Source organism: Bemisia tabaci, chromosome 1, assembly GCF_918797505.1.
Source record: "Bemisia tabaci chromosome 1, PGI_BMITA_v3".
Lineage (NCBI taxonomy): Eukaryota > Metazoa > Arthropoda > Insecta > Hemiptera > Aleyrodidae > Bemisia > Bemisia tabaci.
The window spans coordinates 37,689,406-37,710,548 of NC_092793.1; the positions used below are offsets into that span (position 1 = coordinate 37,689,406).

The 21,143-nt window shown below is 38.9% G+C and overlaps 1 protein-coding gene across 4 annotated transcripts in view; it reads left to right on the forward strand.

The window, feature by feature from the left end:
• The first annotated feature begins 4,304 nt into the window (after positions 1-4,304).
• jbug (filamin-type immunoglobulin domains fbug) overlaps positions 4,305-21,143 on the forward strand; it is a 272,164-nt gene continuing 255,325 nt past the window's right edge. The window contains exons 1-6 of one of the 4 annotated variants that reach the window (XM_072300607.1): positions 4,305-5,096; positions 6,013-6,137; positions 8,916-9,046; positions 17,380-17,705; positions 19,636-19,823; positions 20,511-20,669. In XM_072300607.1, the coding sequence (XP_072156708.1) occupies positions 4,730-5,096; positions 6,013-6,137; positions 8,916-9,046; positions 17,380-17,705; positions 19,636-19,823; positions 20,511-20,669 (1,296 nt within the window). In that variant the 5' untranslated portion in view covers positions 4,305-4,729. Of the gene's footprint in view, positions 5,097-6,012; positions 6,138-8,915; positions 9,047-10,003; positions 10,074-17,379; positions 17,706-19,635; positions 19,824-20,510; positions 20,670-21,143 lie in introns of those variants that run through there. The other 3 variants (XM_072300594.1, XM_072300598.1, XM_072300601.1) reach the window with 3 other exon arrangements.

Here is a 21,143-nt window from a genome sequence, read left to right on the forward strand (position 1 = left end):
TACTATAGAGGTACGATCGTGGACCGCTGCGGCGTTAGTTCACCGCACCCTCTGCCAGGTTCGCTGCGAGCGCGCGTTAACGGTTTTTAACACAGGGTAGTATAGGGAGTTGGGAGTCCTTATTTATTCTATTGGTCCATGCCCCAACTCCGGTTAGCGCTGACATCAGCGCTCCCTGGCAGAGGGTGTAGTGAACTAAACCGATGATTGGGTCTTCCTGTTTATATTTCCATGCACCACCTATTTAGGCTTAATCACTCAGTAGTGCTCGTAGAAGTTTCTAGATCCTCGTATCCTGATTGAGTGTTTTTGCAGGCAAAGACCCCCTACGATGTGCAGGCGATCACAGAGCGGGAGTAGCTGGTGGAGCTAGGTGGAGCGTGCGTGCAGCTCGCTCGGACTCCATGATTCTGCTCTGTTGCTCTCTCCTCTCCCCTACTCTTTGCTCCTAATGGCGCCAAGCACAAATTTCACTCGCGGAGAAAAATTAAACTGCTCAGCTCAGGGAATTGGCATTTTTGATTGGGATTAAATTTCTAAACGAGTCCAACCCAAGTCAACCAGGGTAATTCTCAAAATACTTTGGCAAGATATTTTTCTGATATAATTTAAGGATATAATATAATTATTGACATAATTATTATGATATAATTTATTTAAGGATTGAGGATGGAGAATCTTTAGAATTTATGGAGAAATCACATGCTTGTGTGGGGGCCCCAGCGTTCTGAGGCATTGAAATTAATCTTAAACGTACCTATTTACATTTTGAATTTTGGTGGAAAATACGGGGGGGAGGGGGGCTTTAATTTATATCTGAGCCATGTATGTTTGATTAGAGGATTTACTTATTGCTAAATAGGCAGAGGATGCCAGATGATAAGGGATGAGTTTGAGGATTGTATGCGCACAAGGTATAAATGTTTTCAGGATAAAGCTATGGCAGCTAAAAACTAAGATAGCATCCTTCCTTCCTTATTGGAATCAGGCGTAGATCTCAGGAAAAATTTAAAAAATAAAAGGAGGCTATCTACGTGTGGGAGAAACACACAAGTTACTTAGAGTACTTAGAGTTAAATTTTAGGTAAAAAAGATGTGTAGTTGGTCGGTAAAGACGCAGAGTTGTACTTACGTATTTGCCAGGCTGTGTACATGCATGCAGCACCCACTGCAGCCTCCTCCGGAGAATACTATCGGTGCTTAATATTATCTCAAACATGCTTCAGATGTCAAATTTTGAAATCATCCATGTTGTGAATACCTATCTATTAATTAAACCTGTATCTTTCCCTCTGCTTTACGCTGCTTATTAGTACATTCTGTGCGCATTGGGGGAACTAGTTGAGAGGAGGACGGGGGGGGGGGGGGTAAATCTTACCCTCACATCTGACTTAATTCCTAAGAAATATGAGGGATTTTGCTAAGTTAGCTGTGTTGCCAGACTTTCATTGTGGAAATTATAATTGTACCAAAAATATTTCCATGTAAAGATGAACCATCAAGCTAAAACTTTAACTAAACATTCGCACAAATTTATCAAATTCTTTTTGTGGCACAATGGTACAACTTCTGGAAACTTCCTGTTAATAGGTAAATACGAGGCACTTAGCACATTTCTTGAAAAATTTGCTAAAACAATATCTGTGCACATTTCTACTTTTGATAACTTAAACCTTCAAAAGTACATAACAATCCAAAAAGTGGTAAAATTTACCGATCAGGCATCAAGAGGTGAAATGTGGGAGTGTAAATAAATAACATCACCTACAAAGATAACACTTACATTGGAAATATGATAGTATCAATAAATTAATATGTATGTTTTCAATTTTTAATTCTAAGAAATACAAAATGGATTAATATAATGCACCCACTGGTACCTATGGTGCTGAGGGTGACGTCTCGTTCCTGAGTGTTCAAGCAGTAAACGATGGAAAAAGGACGCTTGGAGCATGGGGTGCTGAATTGAGACCGTCAGGTTCTTCTCTTTGTCAAATAGGTACATTGAAGATGGATGAAAAAATTGATTCAGCTGTAAGTTATCTCTCAAACTGCTCAAATCATAAGCAAAGTCAGTTATGAAAGATAACCAACAGCTTTTGCTGTGAGGACGCACGAGCTGCCAGAACTATTTCTCTTAAAATCTTCTGGGAAAGAAGTGAAAAGGAAACAAGACAATATTTGTAGAAAATAATCACCTACTAAATAAAAGGGAAAAGGATGCTTACATAAAATGAACTGGGGGAAAAAAGTAAAATAGATACCTATACACACTCTTGTGACTTAGCACTGTAAGTAGGTAGGTAATAAGAAAATTTGGAAGCACAAAGAGTTTAGGTATAATGGGAGAGCTGGGTGGGGTAGGGTAAAGTACCTGTATAGCGAGAGTATGGACAGATGTGAAACTCCGAAAATCCATCAGGCCTTCACCGATGCTTCTGCGAATAAAGTTAGGGCCCAGAAATGCAGCCAACCTATGAATTTCAATTATCCAGAACGATTTACTAATACTATTGTTCCGAACCGTCGTTTATTAAGCACGTGTTTGACTCAGTTTTTGCATAAATTTACTCAATTTCGCGGAAGAACGCTCATTTCTGTACATTCTTTGCCATCATGGTTAGAATTGGAATCTGCAGACTGGCAGTGAAATTTTGTGCGTTAGAAGTTGGTTAGAAGGGTGGCTGCACTTTTGGGCCCTAAGCCCTCCATGAAGCGATCTGTCCATACTCTCGCTATACAGGTACTCTAGGGTAGGGAGGCGGCGGACGATAGGATGGGTTAGAGTAGGTATTGGGAAGAGAGTGCTCGAACTGCCCCGAGTTCCCGTCGCGCGACGCAGCCATCTTGCCTGCACATCGTAGGGGGTCTTTGCCTGCAAAAAGTAAACATCTCGTATCCTCGTGGTCGCCCTGCAGTTTTGAAGAGTTTAGTGTGAAAAGTTTTCCATTTTCATTTCAATCTTCGTCAGTCTTCGTGTACATAAACTGGTATTAATATGAAGTGTTATTTCTAACCGTTTTACTCAGCAGCAACTGCTGTTGAGAAAGCCAAAGGAAGTGTATATGTAGTGTGCAGTGTGCAGCAGGAATCAGGATTGTACTTTTAGCCGAAGGCGCTTCTCTGTTAAGTGAAATCTTTTTAGTGAGAAATAGTGTTGTACTGATAAAAATCAACTGAGTGTCACAAAATCAAAGATACTTGACTTCAAGCATTACCTTTAATTTGATTATTAGCAAGTCTCTTTGATTCTGCGTCAGAAGTTGACTGAATCATCTTTGCTTGTGTTTTGATAAGATACTTCAAATCAAAGTCTTTCGCATTGACCTCTGCAGAAGGTATGTATCTATACAATTTCATTAGTTTGCGAAAGTAAAATGTATTAAAGTATCTACACGAATAAATAAATCATAGATAAACAAAGAACATTGCATGGAATAACATACTATAGAGGTACGATCGTGGACCGCTGTGGCGTTAGTTCACCGCACCCTCTGCCAGGTTCGCTGCGAGCGCGCGTTAACGGTTTTTAACACAGGTCAGCATAGGGAGTTGGGAGTCCTTATTTATTCTCTTGATTCTCTTGGTCCATGGAACGGAACTGTCTCACAAATGTTTCACTTATAACAGAAACTCATAGAGTACATAGAGTCGTAATGTAATTGGGAGAGCTGGCGCCACTTTTAAGCATTTTCCAGGTCCCGAATTCCGAGACTCCTGTGTGACGCCGGGTCACTTTTTCGATACATAATCGATTATTGGCGATACACGGGTACCCGGCCATCCGATGACAACAACAACAACAACAGAGGAGATAGGAATTACCCATAGAGTACATAGAGTCGTAATGTAAATGGGAGAGCTGGCGCCATGTTCTGCTCGACGAATTCCGAGCCCGGTGTGCGCCGAGTTCGGGTCGCTTTTTCGATACATTTTCGATCCAAAATGGCGGTGTGGAATACATGGTAATTCCTATCTCCGTTGTTGTTGTTGTTGTTGTCATCGGATGACCGGGTACCTGTGTATCGCAAACAATCGATTATGTATCGAAAAAGTGACCCGGCGTCACACAGGAGTCTCGGAATTCGGGACATGGAAAATGCTTAAAAGTGGCGCCAGCTCTCCCAATTACATTACGACTCTATGTACTCTATGGAATTACCACGTATTCCACACCGCCATTTTGGATCGAAAATGTATCGAAAAAGCGACCCGAACTCGGCGCACACCGGACTCGGAATTCGTCGAGCAGAACATGGCGCCAGCTCTCCCATTTACATTACGACTCTATGTACTCTATGACACAGAATTGGCATTAGGCATTAAATGAATAATCACGTAATCACTCACTTCATCTGATTCAACACTACTCGAGTTAAAAATTGAGATTGTATGCTTAAACGACTAGTACGACCGAAATATTATCATTAGCCCATAGAATTTCGTTTCGTTGCCTGTTCTGTGTAATGTTCGTGGAATTCAGTTAATAAGTGTCAACAAGCAAGTATGGCTCCTAGTTTCAACAGGTGGCAGGGTGCAATAATGATGGTCCATGAAATTTCCGGAGTTTCAACAGGTGTCTGGGTACAATACTCAATGATGGTCCTTGAAATTTCAGTAACTCTAGCTTTAAATCAGCTTTAAATCGGTGTCAGAACCTAATTTAAGAAGAGATAAGTTTTGTTTATTGGGAGTGACAAATATTTTGAATAATCACAATCTTGTCAGTATGAAAGAAGTAATGACGGCAGACCAAGCCAGGATTTCTCACATTGGACTTGTAGCTCGAAGTCCTGAAGGACATGCTGCGAAAGGAATGCAAATCAAGGGTCATGAAGATCTCTGGGTCGAAATTCAAACAAATACATTCCGGAATTGGGTCAATGAAAACCTAAAAACAGTTGGAGAAAGAGTTGATAATCTTGGCACAGACTTGTGTGACGGTACAAGACTTTGTTTACTCATTGAAGTTCTTCAACAACGGAAACTTAAACCGGCATGGGTGAAGAGACCAACCAATCATCATCAGTACCTGGAGAATACTACCACAGCCCTAAATGCTATTGCTGAAGATGGTGTCAAACTTGTCAATATCGGTGAGTTTTCATTGTGATTTCAGAAACCCTACCCTATAGAGCGGACGCATCGTATGCTGAGACAAAAGTAGGGATGTCGATACTCAGGGAAGTATCGATACTTGGTATCGACTCTCAGCATCGGTATCGAGCTGAAGTATAGATACAGTCGATACTTTGAAGGTATCGATACTGCCGATACTCTTAAGATATCGATACTGCCGATACTCTTAAGATATCCATACTGTCGATACTTCTGAGGTATCGATACTGTCGATACCATTTCTAAATTATGCCGCAATTCGGAGTGTGCTTTTGTCTGTCGGCCGTTAAATTCCGCCATATTTAGCCTCTCTCGATACTTACCGCCCTTTTTTGTGTGCCTAGTCAACTATTGTGAGCCCTTTACTTACTACTGTTATCGAACTGAGCTTTCAACATTTTTAATAGACGTAATCATCTTGAGAAACCTGGTGCCACACTAGTAACAACCATTCAGGAAGGCAACTGCAGACACGTTTCGGCCTTGTTGGGCCAATCCTCAGTGCAGCGCAGCCTCAAGCCATCAAGCTCGGAGAGTTCGTGAAAACCAGCCGGAGACTTAGGCAAGCGGTTGCTGGCGGCGAGAATACTTGCGTCTAGTGAGCGATTATCCAAACAGTGCCGCACATGCCTTGGCAAGGCGGTTTTACACAAACAGTTTGTTTGTAATTCTGAGGAGGTCATGTCAAATCATTGGTCGAATTTGGCATGGAATGACCCACTTGACCCAGGGTCCCTCTACCTCTACTACATGGTTTGCCAATCTGACCAACAAATTGCCAATGTTTGACCAACAAGAGGTTAAAGGCCCTGCAGTAACTGTAAAAATGTAGAGTACCTTTCAATTTTTTTAGAGTGTTTTCTCACCAGCTGATCTTACCTCTATTTGTTACAGGCAACGTTGACATTGTAAATGGTAATATAAAACTAATTCTGGGTCTTATCTGGTCACTTATTGTCAGGTATCAAATCGGAAGATCAAAATTCCCTCCGAAGAAATTAATGCTAGCTTGGCTCAAGGTAGGTTTGCACAAGGTTAAATTCATTTACTCATGATTGTTTTGAAAAAAAAAGTCGCATCGTTAATTGGGCATGGGTATTACATTAATCCGGAATCAAAGAGTTTTTCTTCTTCATCTTTTTTCTTTTTCTTTTAAAACAACCCTAGAAGGAAAGGTGTAAGTAAAATTATTATTGGAACTCTTGACAGTGTCAATTTGATAGCATGTATTTCTGTTTTTATCATACTTATTGTGCTTCCCCATATCCAGACAGGATGAATGAATGTGTTATCTTCTGAAAATGTAAAAGTCTTGGACCAGGTCTTGCTTTCACAAGTTCTAAAATACAAGACTGCACAATTTTTTATTTTATTTTTTATTAATGGTATTGATGGCTGTAATATTTATGCAGAGCCCAATGTATGTAATTTAGTTGTATCCATTTACCCCAGGGTGTCTCTCAAAAAAATGGACTCACGAATTTTTATACAGTAAATACAGAATTAAGTTCTTGTCTATATCAATCTATACTAATAAAGACTTACATCGCACACTCATGTATCCGCTGATCATGGAAACGGTTGGTCGCTGGACCCTGAGATTCTGCCTGGAAGTCCCTCTCGACCCCGAGGCGCTCGATGAGGTAAGATTTCGCGATCCGCTCGCCGGTTGTTTTGTAGGTTGCGAAAACCATTCATCCATACCGCGTAAGCATTCACGCTGTCATTATTTTAGCTTGGTAACGAAGCCACACTTACTTAAGATGGCTGATATTCAAAACGTTCTAAGTTAGAAAACATTTCAATTTCGGGGCTCTTTTGTTTCTTACGCATGACCGGTGCTGCAACAAAAAAAAAATTCTGACTGGCCGTCAGGTTATCGCCTCTCTTAAATCATGTCCAGGCAATAGGGAAGTTCTAGGGGAAAATTCTCTGGAAAACTTTTTGTCGAGAGATTTTTATGTATGTTTGGACGCTGAATCCACACTGGCATCTGTGTAAAGATATTTCTGCTGCTAGAGCTGTCATTTTGAAAAAGTGGTCTGAAATTCCGTCGTTTGAAAATGTCTCGCTACTTTTAATGTTCAGACTAAAGTTAATTTTTTGTAGGTTCATCTCACACCAAAAAACAAATTTTTGTGTTTGGAAAGTCAAAAGACAAGAGCTACCCTATCACTGATGGTTATGTTTTTTTGGTGCGTAGCATGGGTTTGAAGTTAATGGGTGTGGGGGTGCTAGTGGGGTTGCCTAGTGCCATGGGTTTGCTAGTTTTGAAGTTAACTTTTAATCCCATTCTCACTGAATGTACGTCTGAAAAATAAAATTGATGGTGAATTGGGTGTCGGTAACACTTCTCTAGAAATTTTTAATGAAAAGAGATTTGTTTGAAAAAACCACCTCGAGAATCCCATTAACCGGCCGTGACATGAATAAAGCAACTGATTAAGGGCTCAGTTTCATGCAAAAGGACTCTCAATGTGTGGAAAGCACACACACGTTTTGGCGGATTGGTGTCGGCCATGTTGAATATTGTGTAGTATTCTAGTGCACAGGGGTTGGATAGAACAACACCCCTAACGACTTGTTCACCTGTGCCTTAGTATCGTTTTTGAAACGGCAAGCTCAAAAAAACGCAAATTTCTTGAGCAGTTTGTGAAGTCGGGAGTGCATTTACACTTTGCCAATGCGCTCATCGCGATTTTTCTACTCTTATTTTTGCTCCACCAAAAGTTTGCAATAGACTGGTAGGGCTTTCCAGGGCAAAAACTTTAAATAAAAGACGTTTAGTCCCCTAATACCGTTAATTTTTTTTTCAAACTTATTGTGCATGCAGTTAGGAGTATTGAGGCAAAAATTAGGGGATTCTCGAGTTGATATTTCGGTGTAATTTTGTTGTTTTCTTTTCAGTTCCTGAGCCTTTTTTGGACAGAGGTTAAAAAAAAAAAAAAAAAAAAAAAAAAAACTGGTACCCATCATGCATACCAACAAAATTGTTTTTCAGGCGTGTTCCTAATGTTTTAGGATCATTTATTTCTTTTAAAAAAAAGGAAAAGTGGAAAAAGAACTTGTAACCTGAAAATTAGGGGCAATTAATGAGGGGAAGGTTTCATCGCTAAAATTAGACAAAATCGTTATGAACAATCAACTGTAGCATTGAGTGAAGTTAAACACTTCATACACTTTTTTTTCTTTTGAATTAGCATACTTTTATTGACATTATGTCAAATTTTCGTTAGAATCGAGTAATAATGGAGATCCTCCTGAATTTGTTTGTGATTAATGACCCTGTAAATTCGGTTGGTTTGAAAAACAGGTTACGGCAAATGACTCAAACTTGAGAAATCGTGTTACCGCGAGTTTCGGGACTTGGGATCAAATATTTCATATAAGTAACCCTTTGGTGGTGTAATTAAGAAAATAAATTTGTCGTCAAAATCCGAGTCTGTGGGTGCATGGCTGGTATTTTCCATATGGAATGACGCACTATCTTTTCTCACTGTTTTACATTTTTTTCTATCTTTTCTCACCGTGAAATTTTAAATCTTGCTGGAAACCCTGAAAACACTGCAAGAGGTAAATTCATCAATTTCTAACTCTCAACTATTTCACAATCGTTCAGCTAATACTACTTGAAATGTGAACTTTCGGGGGAGGCCCATTGGACCTTCTATTTTTAAGGAGGATCCCTCTCCCCCCGGATTGAATTAAAATATTCAGGCACTCCGAGTATCTATTTTTTCATTCTTTCTCCTATCTATTTCACATTTATTGCTATTGTTTTTCTTCCCTTCTTTCAGGCAGTATTACCAGAATGTAAAGTGTCTAACTTTACAACGGATTGGAACTCAGGCATTTACCTAAGTGCGTTACTAGATTATTGTGAACCGGGCATATTTCCTCATTGGAAAAATCTCAACTTATATGATCGGTGAGTCCTTTATTGTCCTGTAAATGATCCTAATCCGTATTACTGAGTAGGCACCCAACTACCGGTTGCTTGAAGCTTCCGGAAAAGTTGGCGAAATTTGGCAGGCAGTGCTAAAATCCATGGATTCGCCTGGTAAGCAGATTTACCTTCCCCTCGATTAGGGTAGTTTAAGGCCAAACTCTAGGAGATACGGCAAAATGGACTCAATTTTTGCCCCAAAGCCATGACTCACGGGTTTCCATGAGGAAAGGACTATAATATTGCTGAAGTACCAATATTAAGACGTCCTAGAGTGACCTCTGAAAAATTTTTTCCCTAAAGATTTGAAAGTTTTTTTCAAAAAGATTCTTGATTTGACCACATCGTAGCATATTTTGAACAAAATCCCTTAAACTTTTTACAACTTTCAAAAAGGAGAGCCACCCTCCAGGTCGTAGTAATGTTGGTGTAATTAATATTTTAGAAACAGTGTCCCAATAATTAATAACAGTTGAATGGTTGAACCAGGATGCTATGTTTTTATTGTGTAGTTTTTACCTACGTATTGCGAATTGGCCGAAGCTTTTCAAGCCTTCCAGATTCATCATCAGGGTAAGACAAGACAGACCTATAAGCATTAAGCACACCTGTAGGCACAACTTTCACTACAAGCTAATACATAATGGAAAACGATAAAACAAAAAGTAACGAAAATTTTGTGTAAGAGTGTTTAGTATTAAGTGAGAGAAACGGTCGTTCGAAACTTGGAAACCATTACTTGTTTACTGTTCAGCTGCAGTCAAAATTCAGTCTTAAAATACTAGTGTAAGCAAAGATATACAGGTTTTACCACATTTTTTATCCATTTTCGTACCACTAATTACTTGAAAAAATCAGGTAGGTACAACAGCAATCGTTCCTCGTTTGTTACTCACTCATTTTGTAACTCCTCTGAAAATATCTTTTCTTATTTTATAGGAATGTTGATTCAGTAATATTTCGATTACCTAATGATTTATGACAGAAACCCGAGCTGGATACCTAATAGGTATGCTGGATAATTGAAAATTCATAAAAGCACTTTTATGTACATAAAATATGTTTGGTAAGAAAGGGGGAAAAAATCAAATAATGCTTCAACGTGACTCATTGCAGTGGCGGATACCTAATTGGGTATTCTTGTACTTACAGAAAAGACCCATCCTTAAGTATTGAGAAAAGACCATCTTGACTGAGTTTAATAAAACACCTCAAATTCTGTTACGTCTGAACCGAGAGAAAGAGGTTTGAAGTTTATTCCTTCATTTGACTTGAAGACGAGGACAAATTGTAACCACTTTTTTCATGTTCAAAGTAGTTTTACTCAACTTCGAATTTTTGACAACAGTAAATTTACGACTAGTTAAAGTCATTACTTCTTTCACACGGTGGTCTGGAAGCTGATAAAAATGCGACAAAAATGTACCCAAAAATGGTTTGCAGGGGGTAAATCTATGGTACGTGTGGACTTAAATCGCGGAAAATAAAAATCCTGGCTGATCCTAATTTCGAGATATCGCAATATGAAATTTTGTAAAAAATTCAAGTTTTCTACTGTTCCTGGTCGATTTTCTTGTTTTTTCTTTAGAACTTCCTCAGTTTCAAAAAAAGTTCCAACTATTTTGCACAATCCTCCAAAAAGTGTACGGCTCGAGAAGCAAGATCGTGCTATAATAGTAAGGGAGAAGTGCGGTTTGACCCGGAAAAATTGCATAACAAAGTTTCCCTATGTAAGTTACCTAGCTATCTAGTTAATGTGTACACCTATTAACACATAAACACATTAACTCATATAAGTGCAAACACGCTTCTGAGCTTACGTTACCCCCGTAGTCGTATGTTTCTTTTAATTTCCCTTATTAAATATACATTTATAACATCAAATTTAGGTTTCTTGGCCATAAATACATGATAATAGAGACACTTCCTTTTCCTTGTGCCTTCGGTGAATATTTAAAAAAATGCAACCTCCTGCCTTTCACATTTGGCCGCCATCTTTGATTTGGAGCGCCCCCTTTGACCGAGAAGCCTTGTAGAATTCATTCATAAAATCTAGGACCGAAATTACGTAGGAAATGATACCTCACGCATGAGACAGAATGAGCATTTTAAAACACGATTTCCGGACCCCCTTATTACGGCCGCCATTTTCAATTTAACTACTTTGAGGGGTGTTCGGGGGTGGGGCCATTTTTAACTTTTAGGAAGTTGTTCCGGGGGACCCACTAATGACGATTACGTAGAGAAACTTTGTTATGCAATATTTCCGGGTCTAACCGCACTTCTCCTTTATTATTATAGCACGACCCTGCTTCTCGAGCCGTACACTTTTTGGAGGATTGTGCAAAATAGTTGGAACTTTTTTTGAAACTGAGGAAGTTCTGATGATATTTGCATCCTCAACACTTGCCTACAGCTTATTTATACCCTCTTTTGACTTATTTTCGTGAAAAACGAGTCTTTTAAACCGCTACTTTGTAAGACCTCGAAAATTCTGAGGACCAAAAAAATAAATACCGAGTTGAGTTTTTCTAGTTCAATTTGATTTTTATCGTTTCCGAAGACGTCTTCTTAGAGTAAAATTTCATCCTCTACATTTTGAGTTCTTAGGCATTTTTCTCGTAATCGCACGATTTCAGCGTAAAATCGAGTTTTTTGTTCGAAATCGAGGTTTAAACCAAAAAATTATAATTTCATCACAAAATTGACCTTTGGCACCATTTGAAATGGTTGAAATTGGCCCAAATTTTGGCAAACATGTTTTTTTACCAAACATCATCGATTGCCGCCTGGGGAGCGGAACATTTCAGAATTTCAATTTTTTTGATGCACCCCAATGTACCCCTGCAAACCGTTTTTGGGTACATTTTTGTCGCATTTTTATCAGCCTCCAGACCACTGTGCCCAACTAATTTTCTTCAAAATGTGACTTGGTGCTTTCTTGTTGGACTCTGTCTATTTCGTTTTCCACAGGGTGTCTCACGAAAAACGAGCCACCTTGAATATCTGCCGAACGCGTCGGAATTTCGAAAAACGGTAAAAGACGTGTTCGTTTATATCGAGGGGGACACCTTTTGGCGTATTCGACATTTTCCCAAACCGCGGGAAGAGCGCGGGGCGGGGGGTGCCCCACCCGTAAGTCGAACTTCTCAAATGGCACCTACTTTTTTATTTCAGAAATCAATTCCACGCACAAAAACAAGCCACCCTGTCCAAACCGAATGTAAGTCGGACAATTTTTCAGCGATTGACAGAGTTTGAAACATTTTTTTCATGCTCTTTTCAAAAATTTCCCACGCCCAATGGAATTGCTGTATCAAACCAAACTCTTCGCCAAAAAAATTCTTAGACATTGCACTTTCGATAAAAAAATAAAAAAAATCTGCTGCACTCGAAATCTGGAAAGCCCTTCTTTCCGACGTTAAAATTCGTTATACCGAACATTTCCGAGGGGCGCTCATCGGGAGGGTGTAGTAAGTTTTAGACAAGAATTATTAATTTTTTTTCTGAAGCATAAGAAACCGTGTCCATGAAGAAGCAGTTGAGTAGAAAAACAACGCACCGCGGAAAAATAGCGTCCTCAGAAGTATCAAGGTCCGGCTCAAGTCATTGACCCTCCCCCCCCCCCCAAAAAAAAAGCTAATCCATTTGTTTTTCTACTTAACTGCTTCTTCATGGACACGGTTTCTTATGCTTCAGAAAAAAAATTAATAATTCTGTCTAAAACTTACTACACCCTCCCGATGAGCGCCCCTCGGAAATGTTCGGTATAACGAATTTTAATGTCGCAAAGAAGGGCTCCGCGTGCTCCAGATTTCGAGTGCAGCAGATTTTTTTGATTTTTTTATTGAAAGTGCAATGTTTAAGAATTTTTTTGGCGGAGAGTTTGGTTTGATACAGCAATGAGCTTGTTCAGCAATTCGTAATTCTTGCATTTTTGGAAACTAGAGAGTGCACAGAGTTCACAGGAATTTTCCCCGATTTTTTTGAGCAATATTAACCCACGAAATACCAGTCGAAAAGTCCGTATTTTGGGCTCCCATTTAAACGCGCGCCGCTTGGCCCATCTCAAAATGGCGCCCATTCTATCCGTCCGGCGGTGGCCACACTTTTGACCCGGCGTGCCGGCGAGGTACCTCTGCTAGAGTACCTGTATAGCGAGATTATGGACAGATGTGAAACTCCGAAAATCCATCAGGCCTTCACCGATGCCTCCGTGAATGAAGTTAGGGCCCAGAAATGCAGCCAACCTATGAATTTCGAATGTCCAGAGCGATTTTTAAATACAATTGTTACGAACCGCCGTTTATAAAGCATGTATTTGGCTTACTTTTAGCATAAATTTACTTATTTTTGCAAAAGAACGCTCATTTATGTACATTCTTGGCCATCTTGGTTAGAATTGAACTCTGTAGGCTGGCAGTGAAATTTTGTGTGTTAGAAGTTGCTCAGAAGGGTGGCTGCACTTTTGGGCCCTAAGCCCTCCATTAAGCGATCTGTCCATACTCTTGCTATAAAGGTACTCTAACCTCTGCAGTGTGTGGGTCGTATAAACAAACGAAGATTGATAACACAAATGATCCAAACAACTCGAAATCTCTCAATTTTAATTAATTTAAATCCATTTTCGACTTCAACCAAGCATTTGGCAATAATATTCATCGTATTTTACAACCTGGAGCCACGGCCTATCGGCTCATTTTAAGGTGCATTCTGAAAATCAGTTTTACAAGTCCAATGTCCAAACCCAGACTTTCTTCTTTCCCTTTTTTTTAACCATTCTCTTTTCACTTTCGCCTCAAATCAAATGTTTTGCAGTTTTTTTGTCTTAAGTAAGTGGTCCTGAATTCATTCAAGAGTTAGAAGTTCACGATTTATTTAGTATTATAGCCTTTTGACCTCTTAAGCTTTATCGATATGATCTCATGTAGTTCGAGGTTTCTTTGGCCCAAACCAAGTGATTACTTACACATCTGATGTGAGTCTTATGGCTCTTCAAATTCGCAGTGTAGAATTAAATCAGAGACTACAGTTACTTAATCCAGTTCTGCTCTCTTGTTCAATGTTTGTCATAAGTGTTTGTTTGTGTCTGTTCTTTATAAGTGACCACTGTAGTGCATATACACAGTTATGCTATCGGTACAGGTATTATTTCTTGTTTTATACAGTCAGGACTTTCTCTTAAGCGCAATAATTTACCAAAGAAATTCACCTAGTTGCGTAAATAATTTGGTGTATAGATATTCTGTTAATGTCTCCTTGCGGTGATGCAAAGTTTCTGAGATCTGTCATAAGTGGATTTTGCATTAAGACGGTCACTCTTGTCTGATAAAATTACTGCTCTAGCAGCTTCAAATTTATACTTTGATCTCTGATTCATCACTAAATGACACTCGTGCGGTGTCATTTATCTTTAATCAGTTCAAAGCTATTTCGACAATGAATCATCAAAGGTCCGATCGAAGAAGGAATTTTCTGGTGAGTGCTGCGGCTGAACCGACGTCACAACTCTACTATCGAAAGCATCAACCAAGACATGATCATTCGTCTGGAAGTGGAAATATTTTGCAACTCATCAGCAGGCCGATTATTGAAGGCTTAGAGCAACCCGACAAGACAACAAATTCCGATATATTGCATGGAGAAGATAGGGCTATGTCTTGTCATGTCGGGCTGACATAGTTTCAATAATCGGGTAGCTGGTAGTTTAACAGGTAAGATTTGTAAGGTCACTTAGGTATCACAAGTTACATTCGCATCTCTTGTGGAACAGTTTTTGTAGGTATGCTTACCTTTGTGGAGATTAATTGATAACAAAACGAGCATATCAATGTCATAGCCTAACTAGAAAACCATTTACGTAGATTTACAAAGTTTCAGACTTTCTGTCTCTCTTCGATTATAAAATCATGCAACGAAATGTTACAAATGTCATCCCCAGATAACCTTAACCATGTTCCTGACTTATTCTTATGGAAGGATGTAATTCTATGTCTTTTCAAAATCCTTCCATCCGTCTGTACCTGAGAAATTCATTAAATCAGAGGACTTTTAACAAGAATCGTCGGCAACTTTACCATTGAAATGATTCTTAGGTGTTTTTGAACAAAGGGATTTTAATAAAATTTTTGTTGGACAGGTTTGATTCACCCTGAATTCTTAAATAGAGAGAAAAAAAAGATTTTCTTCACTCTAGAAAGACATGAAACTGACCTAGCTGTAGGTAAGTAAGTAGTTTTTGATTACTTCATTCTATGAAATGTGATGAGCCTTGTTGCTGCAGGAAACACAACATACTAGCAGGAATCCTCAAATAAAGTTTCTATCTTGTACAATATCTGTTGATTCTTAAGTATTTGATGATACCTATGAAGTACAAAATTTCTGAAAAGACACTGGGAATACCAGCAGAGTCATCTCAAAATTTTCTCTCAGGAACAAAACTAAAAATTGTGGAAGTTTCCTAAGAATGCTCTCAAGACAAATTTAGGTATTATTCATAGATGAAGTGTAGCCTGCTACATATCATGTCTTATTCCTCTTCAAATATACATGCATGTGAGTAGATTTTGAAATTTTGAGCGCACAATTTGCTTATGAAAGAAGCGAGCACTACCATGATTTCCACTTACCATTACCACTTCCTGATAAATTTTTATAAGTTGATGCTTTTGAAAGTTGAGTTGTGATGTCAGTTCAGCCGCAGCACTCACCAGAAAATTCCTTCTTCGATCGGACCTTTGATGATTCATTGTCGAAATAGCTTTGAACTGATTAAAGATAAATGACACCGCACGAGTGTCATTTAGTGATGAATCAGAGATCAAAGTATAAATTTGAAGCTGCTAGAGCAGTAATTTTATCAGACAAGAGTGACCGTCTTAATGCAAAATCCACTTATGACAGATCTCAGAAACTTTGCATCACCGCAAGGAGACATTAACAGAATATCTATACACCAAATTATTTACGCAACTAGGTGAATTTCTTTGGTAAATTATTGCGCTTAAGAGAAAGTCCTGACTGTATAAAACAAGAAATAATACCTGTACCGATAGCATAACTGTGTATATGCACTACAGTGGTCACTTATAAAGAACAGACACAAACAAACACTTATGACAAACATTGAACAAGAGAGCAGAACTGGATCAAGTAACTGTAGTCTCTGATTTAGTTCTACCCTGCGAATTTGAAGAGCCATAAGACACACATCAGATGTGTAAGTAATCACTTGGTTTGGGCCAAAGAAACCTCGAACTACATGAGATCATATCGGTAAAGCTTGAGAGGTCAAAAGGCTATAATACTAAATAAATGGTGAACTTCTAACTCTTGAATTAATTCAGAACCACATACTTAAGACAAAGAAACTGCAAAACATTTGATTTGAGGCGAAAATGAAAAGAGAATGGTCAAAAGAAAGTAAAAGAAGAAAGTCTGGGTTTGGACATTGGACTTGTAAGACTGATTTTCAGAATGCACCTTAAAATGAGCCGATAGGCCGTGGCTCCTGGTTGTAAAATACGATGAATATTATTGCCAAATGCTTGGTTGAAGTCGAAAATGGATTTAAATTAATTAAAATTGAGAGATTTCGAGTTGTTTGGATCATTTGTGTTATCAATCTTCGTTTGTTTATACGACCCATACACGGCAGAGGCATGCAGAGGTACCTCGCCGGCACGCCGGGTCAAAAGTGTGGCCACCGCCGGACGGATAGAATGGGCGCCATTTTGAGATGGGCCAAGCGGCGCGCGTTTAAATGGGAGCCCAAAATACGGACTTTTGGACTCGTATTTCGTGGGTTAATATTGCTCAAAAAAATCGGGGAAAATTCCTGTGAACTCTGTGCACTCTCTAGTTTCCAAAAATGCAAGAATTACGAATTGCTGAACAAGCTCATTCCATTGGGCGCGGGAAATTTTTGAAAAGAGCATGAAAAAAATGTTTCAAACTCTGTCAATCGCTGAAAAATTGTCCGATTTACATTCGGTTTGGACAGGGTGGCTTGTTTTTTTGCATAGAATTGATTTCTGAAATAAAAAAGTAGGTGCCATTTGAAAAGTTCGACTTACGGGTGGGGCACCCCCCGCCCCGCGCCCTTCCCGCGGTTTGGGAAAATATCGAAAACGCCAAAAGGTGTCCCCCTCGATATAAACGAACACGTCTTTTACCGTTTTTCGAAATTCCGACGCGTTCGGCAGATATTCAAGGTGGCTCGTTTTTCGTGAAACACCCTGTATGTAGATAAGTTGTGTGGGGAGTGAAGAGGGAAGAAGACTAACAAAAAATCAATAAACTTATTTTTGCAGAGTTGAAAACTGCCGGAATGCCATGGAATTAGCTCGATCAAGATTCAATGTGCCAATGATCTTAGAACCCGAGTACCTGGCCTCTCCATACCTCGATGAGTTGTCTGGAATGACGTATCTTTCATATTTTATGAAAGAAAATAGTCCTGGCTTTAGATCTACTTTAAGATGGGTGAACAGTCAAATACCCAAAAATAAGGTCACTAATTTCACAAGAGACTGGAATGATGGATCAGCATTAAATGCACTTGCCAAATCACTTGGGGCCTCTGCTAAATACCAACCTTCAAACGATGCTACAATTTGGGAATCAAATTTAAATGCTGGTAAATCCTCGTACTTTTTTTTATTTTTAGCCCAATTTTCAAAGATGACACTTTAGTGCACTTCCATGAAGATGAACCTGTTGAACTCATTAAAGTCATTCATCTGTAATTCATCTAAACCAAAAGCAGAGAAACGAATCTGTTCCACGATTTTCGTAAACTCCAACTCATCTGTCATTTGTAAAGTCAGCTCCTGTCATTGTCTAGTAGGAAGTGCATCAAATGATAGGTTCTGTCAAGTTAAACTTAAGTTTAAACCTTTACAAAGTAGGAAAGTTAAAAAAATACTCCCTTTTTTGCATCTGGATAGATTCCCGAAACAGCTCATATTCCATTTTAATAGATAATAAGAGGGTTAAAAGAACATTAATTTTATTTCTTACTGTTTTTTATGTTAATTTTTCTGATGTAGATGGTTTCTTTTGCTTTTCTTTTTTTTTTTGGCAACGCTTTTTGCGCCAGATTACATAAATTAGGATTTTCTATGTTTTTGTTCGCATTTTTTTCTCGATTCCTGCAACTGTAAGGTCCAAACATATTTTATCTTTTTTATATTGAGAAAGTTTAACGACAAAATGATCATTCTGCCACTCCGTTACATTTAAGCAACTTCTTGAGTGCGTTCTAGCAAATGGGGAATAATAAAATAAAACTTAGGAAAACCCTGGTATGCATTATAAGGATTGGAGTGTACTGGCATAATTTGCTGTCTACAGATGCAACTAAATCTGATTTCTAGTATAGAAGTAGCATCACGATCCACTATGTACTAAATGGGCCTGTTGCATGCAAGAGATACAGCCGTGCGAAGAGACTTTTTAGAGGTTAAATGACATGAAAATTACGATGGTCACATTAAAAAAGTCTGAAATACACTCCTTACTGCGCAATTTGCGTTGTTAGAAGCGCGCTTTTTCAAATTTCCCGCGTCGGGGGGCAGTTTTCTTACGGAAACAATTAACGGCAACTCGCGGCTATTTCCGGTCAACTAAAACTGACAACATAACCTAAAAATCGGAGCTCGTGATATCGTGAAATGAAAGGTAGAAGGATTGCGTTGGATATTTAAAAGTTGATCGATTTGGTGACTGCATTAAGCGTATATGGACCACTATAAGAGATCACGTTGGGTTTGTGAACAAACTGAAGGAAAAAATAACAACAACAACAACAACAACAACGACTCGGCACTCGGCATCTTCCGGAAATCACCGAGCCCGCCGTTTGCTCGTTTCCGGTGATTAGAAAACTGCCCCCAGACGCGGGAAATTTGAAAAAGCGCGCTCCTAACAACGCAAATTGCGCAGTGAGGAGTGTGTTTCAGACTTTTTCAATGTGACCATCGTAATTTTCGTGTCATTTAACCTCTATAAAATCTATTCGCGCGGCTGTATCTCTTGCATGCAACAGGCCCATTAATATTTGAAGTTTTAAAATTATGAAAAATTTACAGTTTATTTTGTGCCTGAAATCAGAACTTGCTCTTTTAAGAACCAAGTTAGAGTTTGCTGTGGTGTTGCTCAAATCAGCGGAATTGGGTCTCTGCAGACTTGGCTAGGTTTTGGCTATAGTATAGTTTGGCATTTTTTAAATTCATCAATGTTTTATGAATTCAGGAGCATTAAAAAAATTCTTCAGATTTTTGAAGGAAAGTTCTCTCAGGCCCCCCATCCAGAGAAATCAATGTTGCAAATGTCTTTAGTGCCTTGTAGATTAAGCAGGCGTTGAAGCATGGGTGTAGGGTCTAATTTATTTTCTCTCAAAGTAGATTTTCAGTAAAGATGCTCAATCTTAGTGGATGTAAACAATTGGAAAATGGAACTCGAATGCCTTGTCATTAAATATATTTGCTGCTAACTCGTTAAATATCGCCTATTTCAATTTTTATGGAATCAATTGTTGGGGTGTTCTTTGCCCTTTGTTTTTTCAGGCATCACTGCAGGAAGAAAATTAGGAGTTGAGCCAATTTTGTCTGCAAAAGATATGGTGGATCAAAATGTTGAACACTTGGGAGTTATGGCATATGCAGCAAAGTTTCAATGGATCCCTGCTCGAACAAATCCATGTTTGACTGTAGGAGCCAGTGTTGAAACTCACACCACCAGGATTTACAAACCTGTGAGTTGTTGAATTCTCTATTAGACGTAGGTGTCCCAAGATTACCAAGACTGACATCATGATTTTTGAAGTCATGAAATTTTATGCAGAAATATTTTGGTTAGCCTGCTGCTCTATAAATATTTTCCGCCCCCTGCACCCAGCATTACCGTTTGATACGGTTAAAATAAGTTAATGTACTTAAAATAAGGAACTTTGGATACTTCTGAATATTCCCATAATTCTCCCAATAATGCTGAAAATATAGATTCTTTGCACTCAAAATACACTCTGTCAGAAAACAATAAAGAAAACAGCTGTTGAAGGGTTTATTTTTGCTGTTTTGTTAATATCAAGGAAAATGTATATGTAATCAATTATAATCCCAAAAAAATGCGGTGAGGTACAATAATAGTGAACAATGAAACCAAGCAATGATCGAGGAAGAAAAACTGGCTTACAGAATTGTTTTGGGTTAGCCATAGCCGTACCTACTTTTAATATGAGTGTCGATGATTAACGCCTTTTGTCAAAAAATGACGAAACAAAAACAGTGTTACCAGATCAAGTGAGGAGATATTTGAAGGGTATATTTGACGAGTGAGGGAACACCCGTCACAAGCATACTTTTTATTTTAAAGCAATGAGTTAAATAGAAAGTGCCTGGTCCATTTTCTAATGACCAATGTGTATTCATTGTCTGTGCAGACCAATTTTAAAATAGACTTTCTTGGAGATGAAGTGGATCCAAGTGACATTAAAGTTGAAGTAACAGGTCCAGAATGTAGCAAATTAGAATGCCAACTTACTCTGACATTCAATGGTGGGAGAGGAGTATTCACGCCCACTCAAGTTGGAATGCACAAAGTAAGTAAAAACTTGTACAAGGGGTGTCCCAAAACAACTGAGACCAAGTCTGTAATTCGGAAACTATGATAGATATCAAAATGCGGTTTGTAGGAGGTTGTAGTTCATACTAGTAGTTATCAAACCTCCAAGGTTGAGCTTATTCGGTTGAAAACTCACCGAATTCCAGAAATTTATTGGGGACAAGTTGAAGACAACCCTACAGGATTTTCGAGTAATTTTTCATTGCGCGAACTGTTCCTTAGCTGCGCTGCACATCGCGATGCTGTGGATTATGTAAAGGCATTACGTGGGTACTGTTCTGGATGCAGGTTTTAACCTGTCAACATTTGTTTTCTTCACAATTGAGACATTTTGTGTACGTGAAAGCTCAGTGTAGCCGAAACCGTCTAGCGTAACGAAGTGTTTTCTCGCGAACCGCGATGAGTTTGCCTGCCGAGTTGAAACAAGAACAACGTTATGCCACTCGCTATT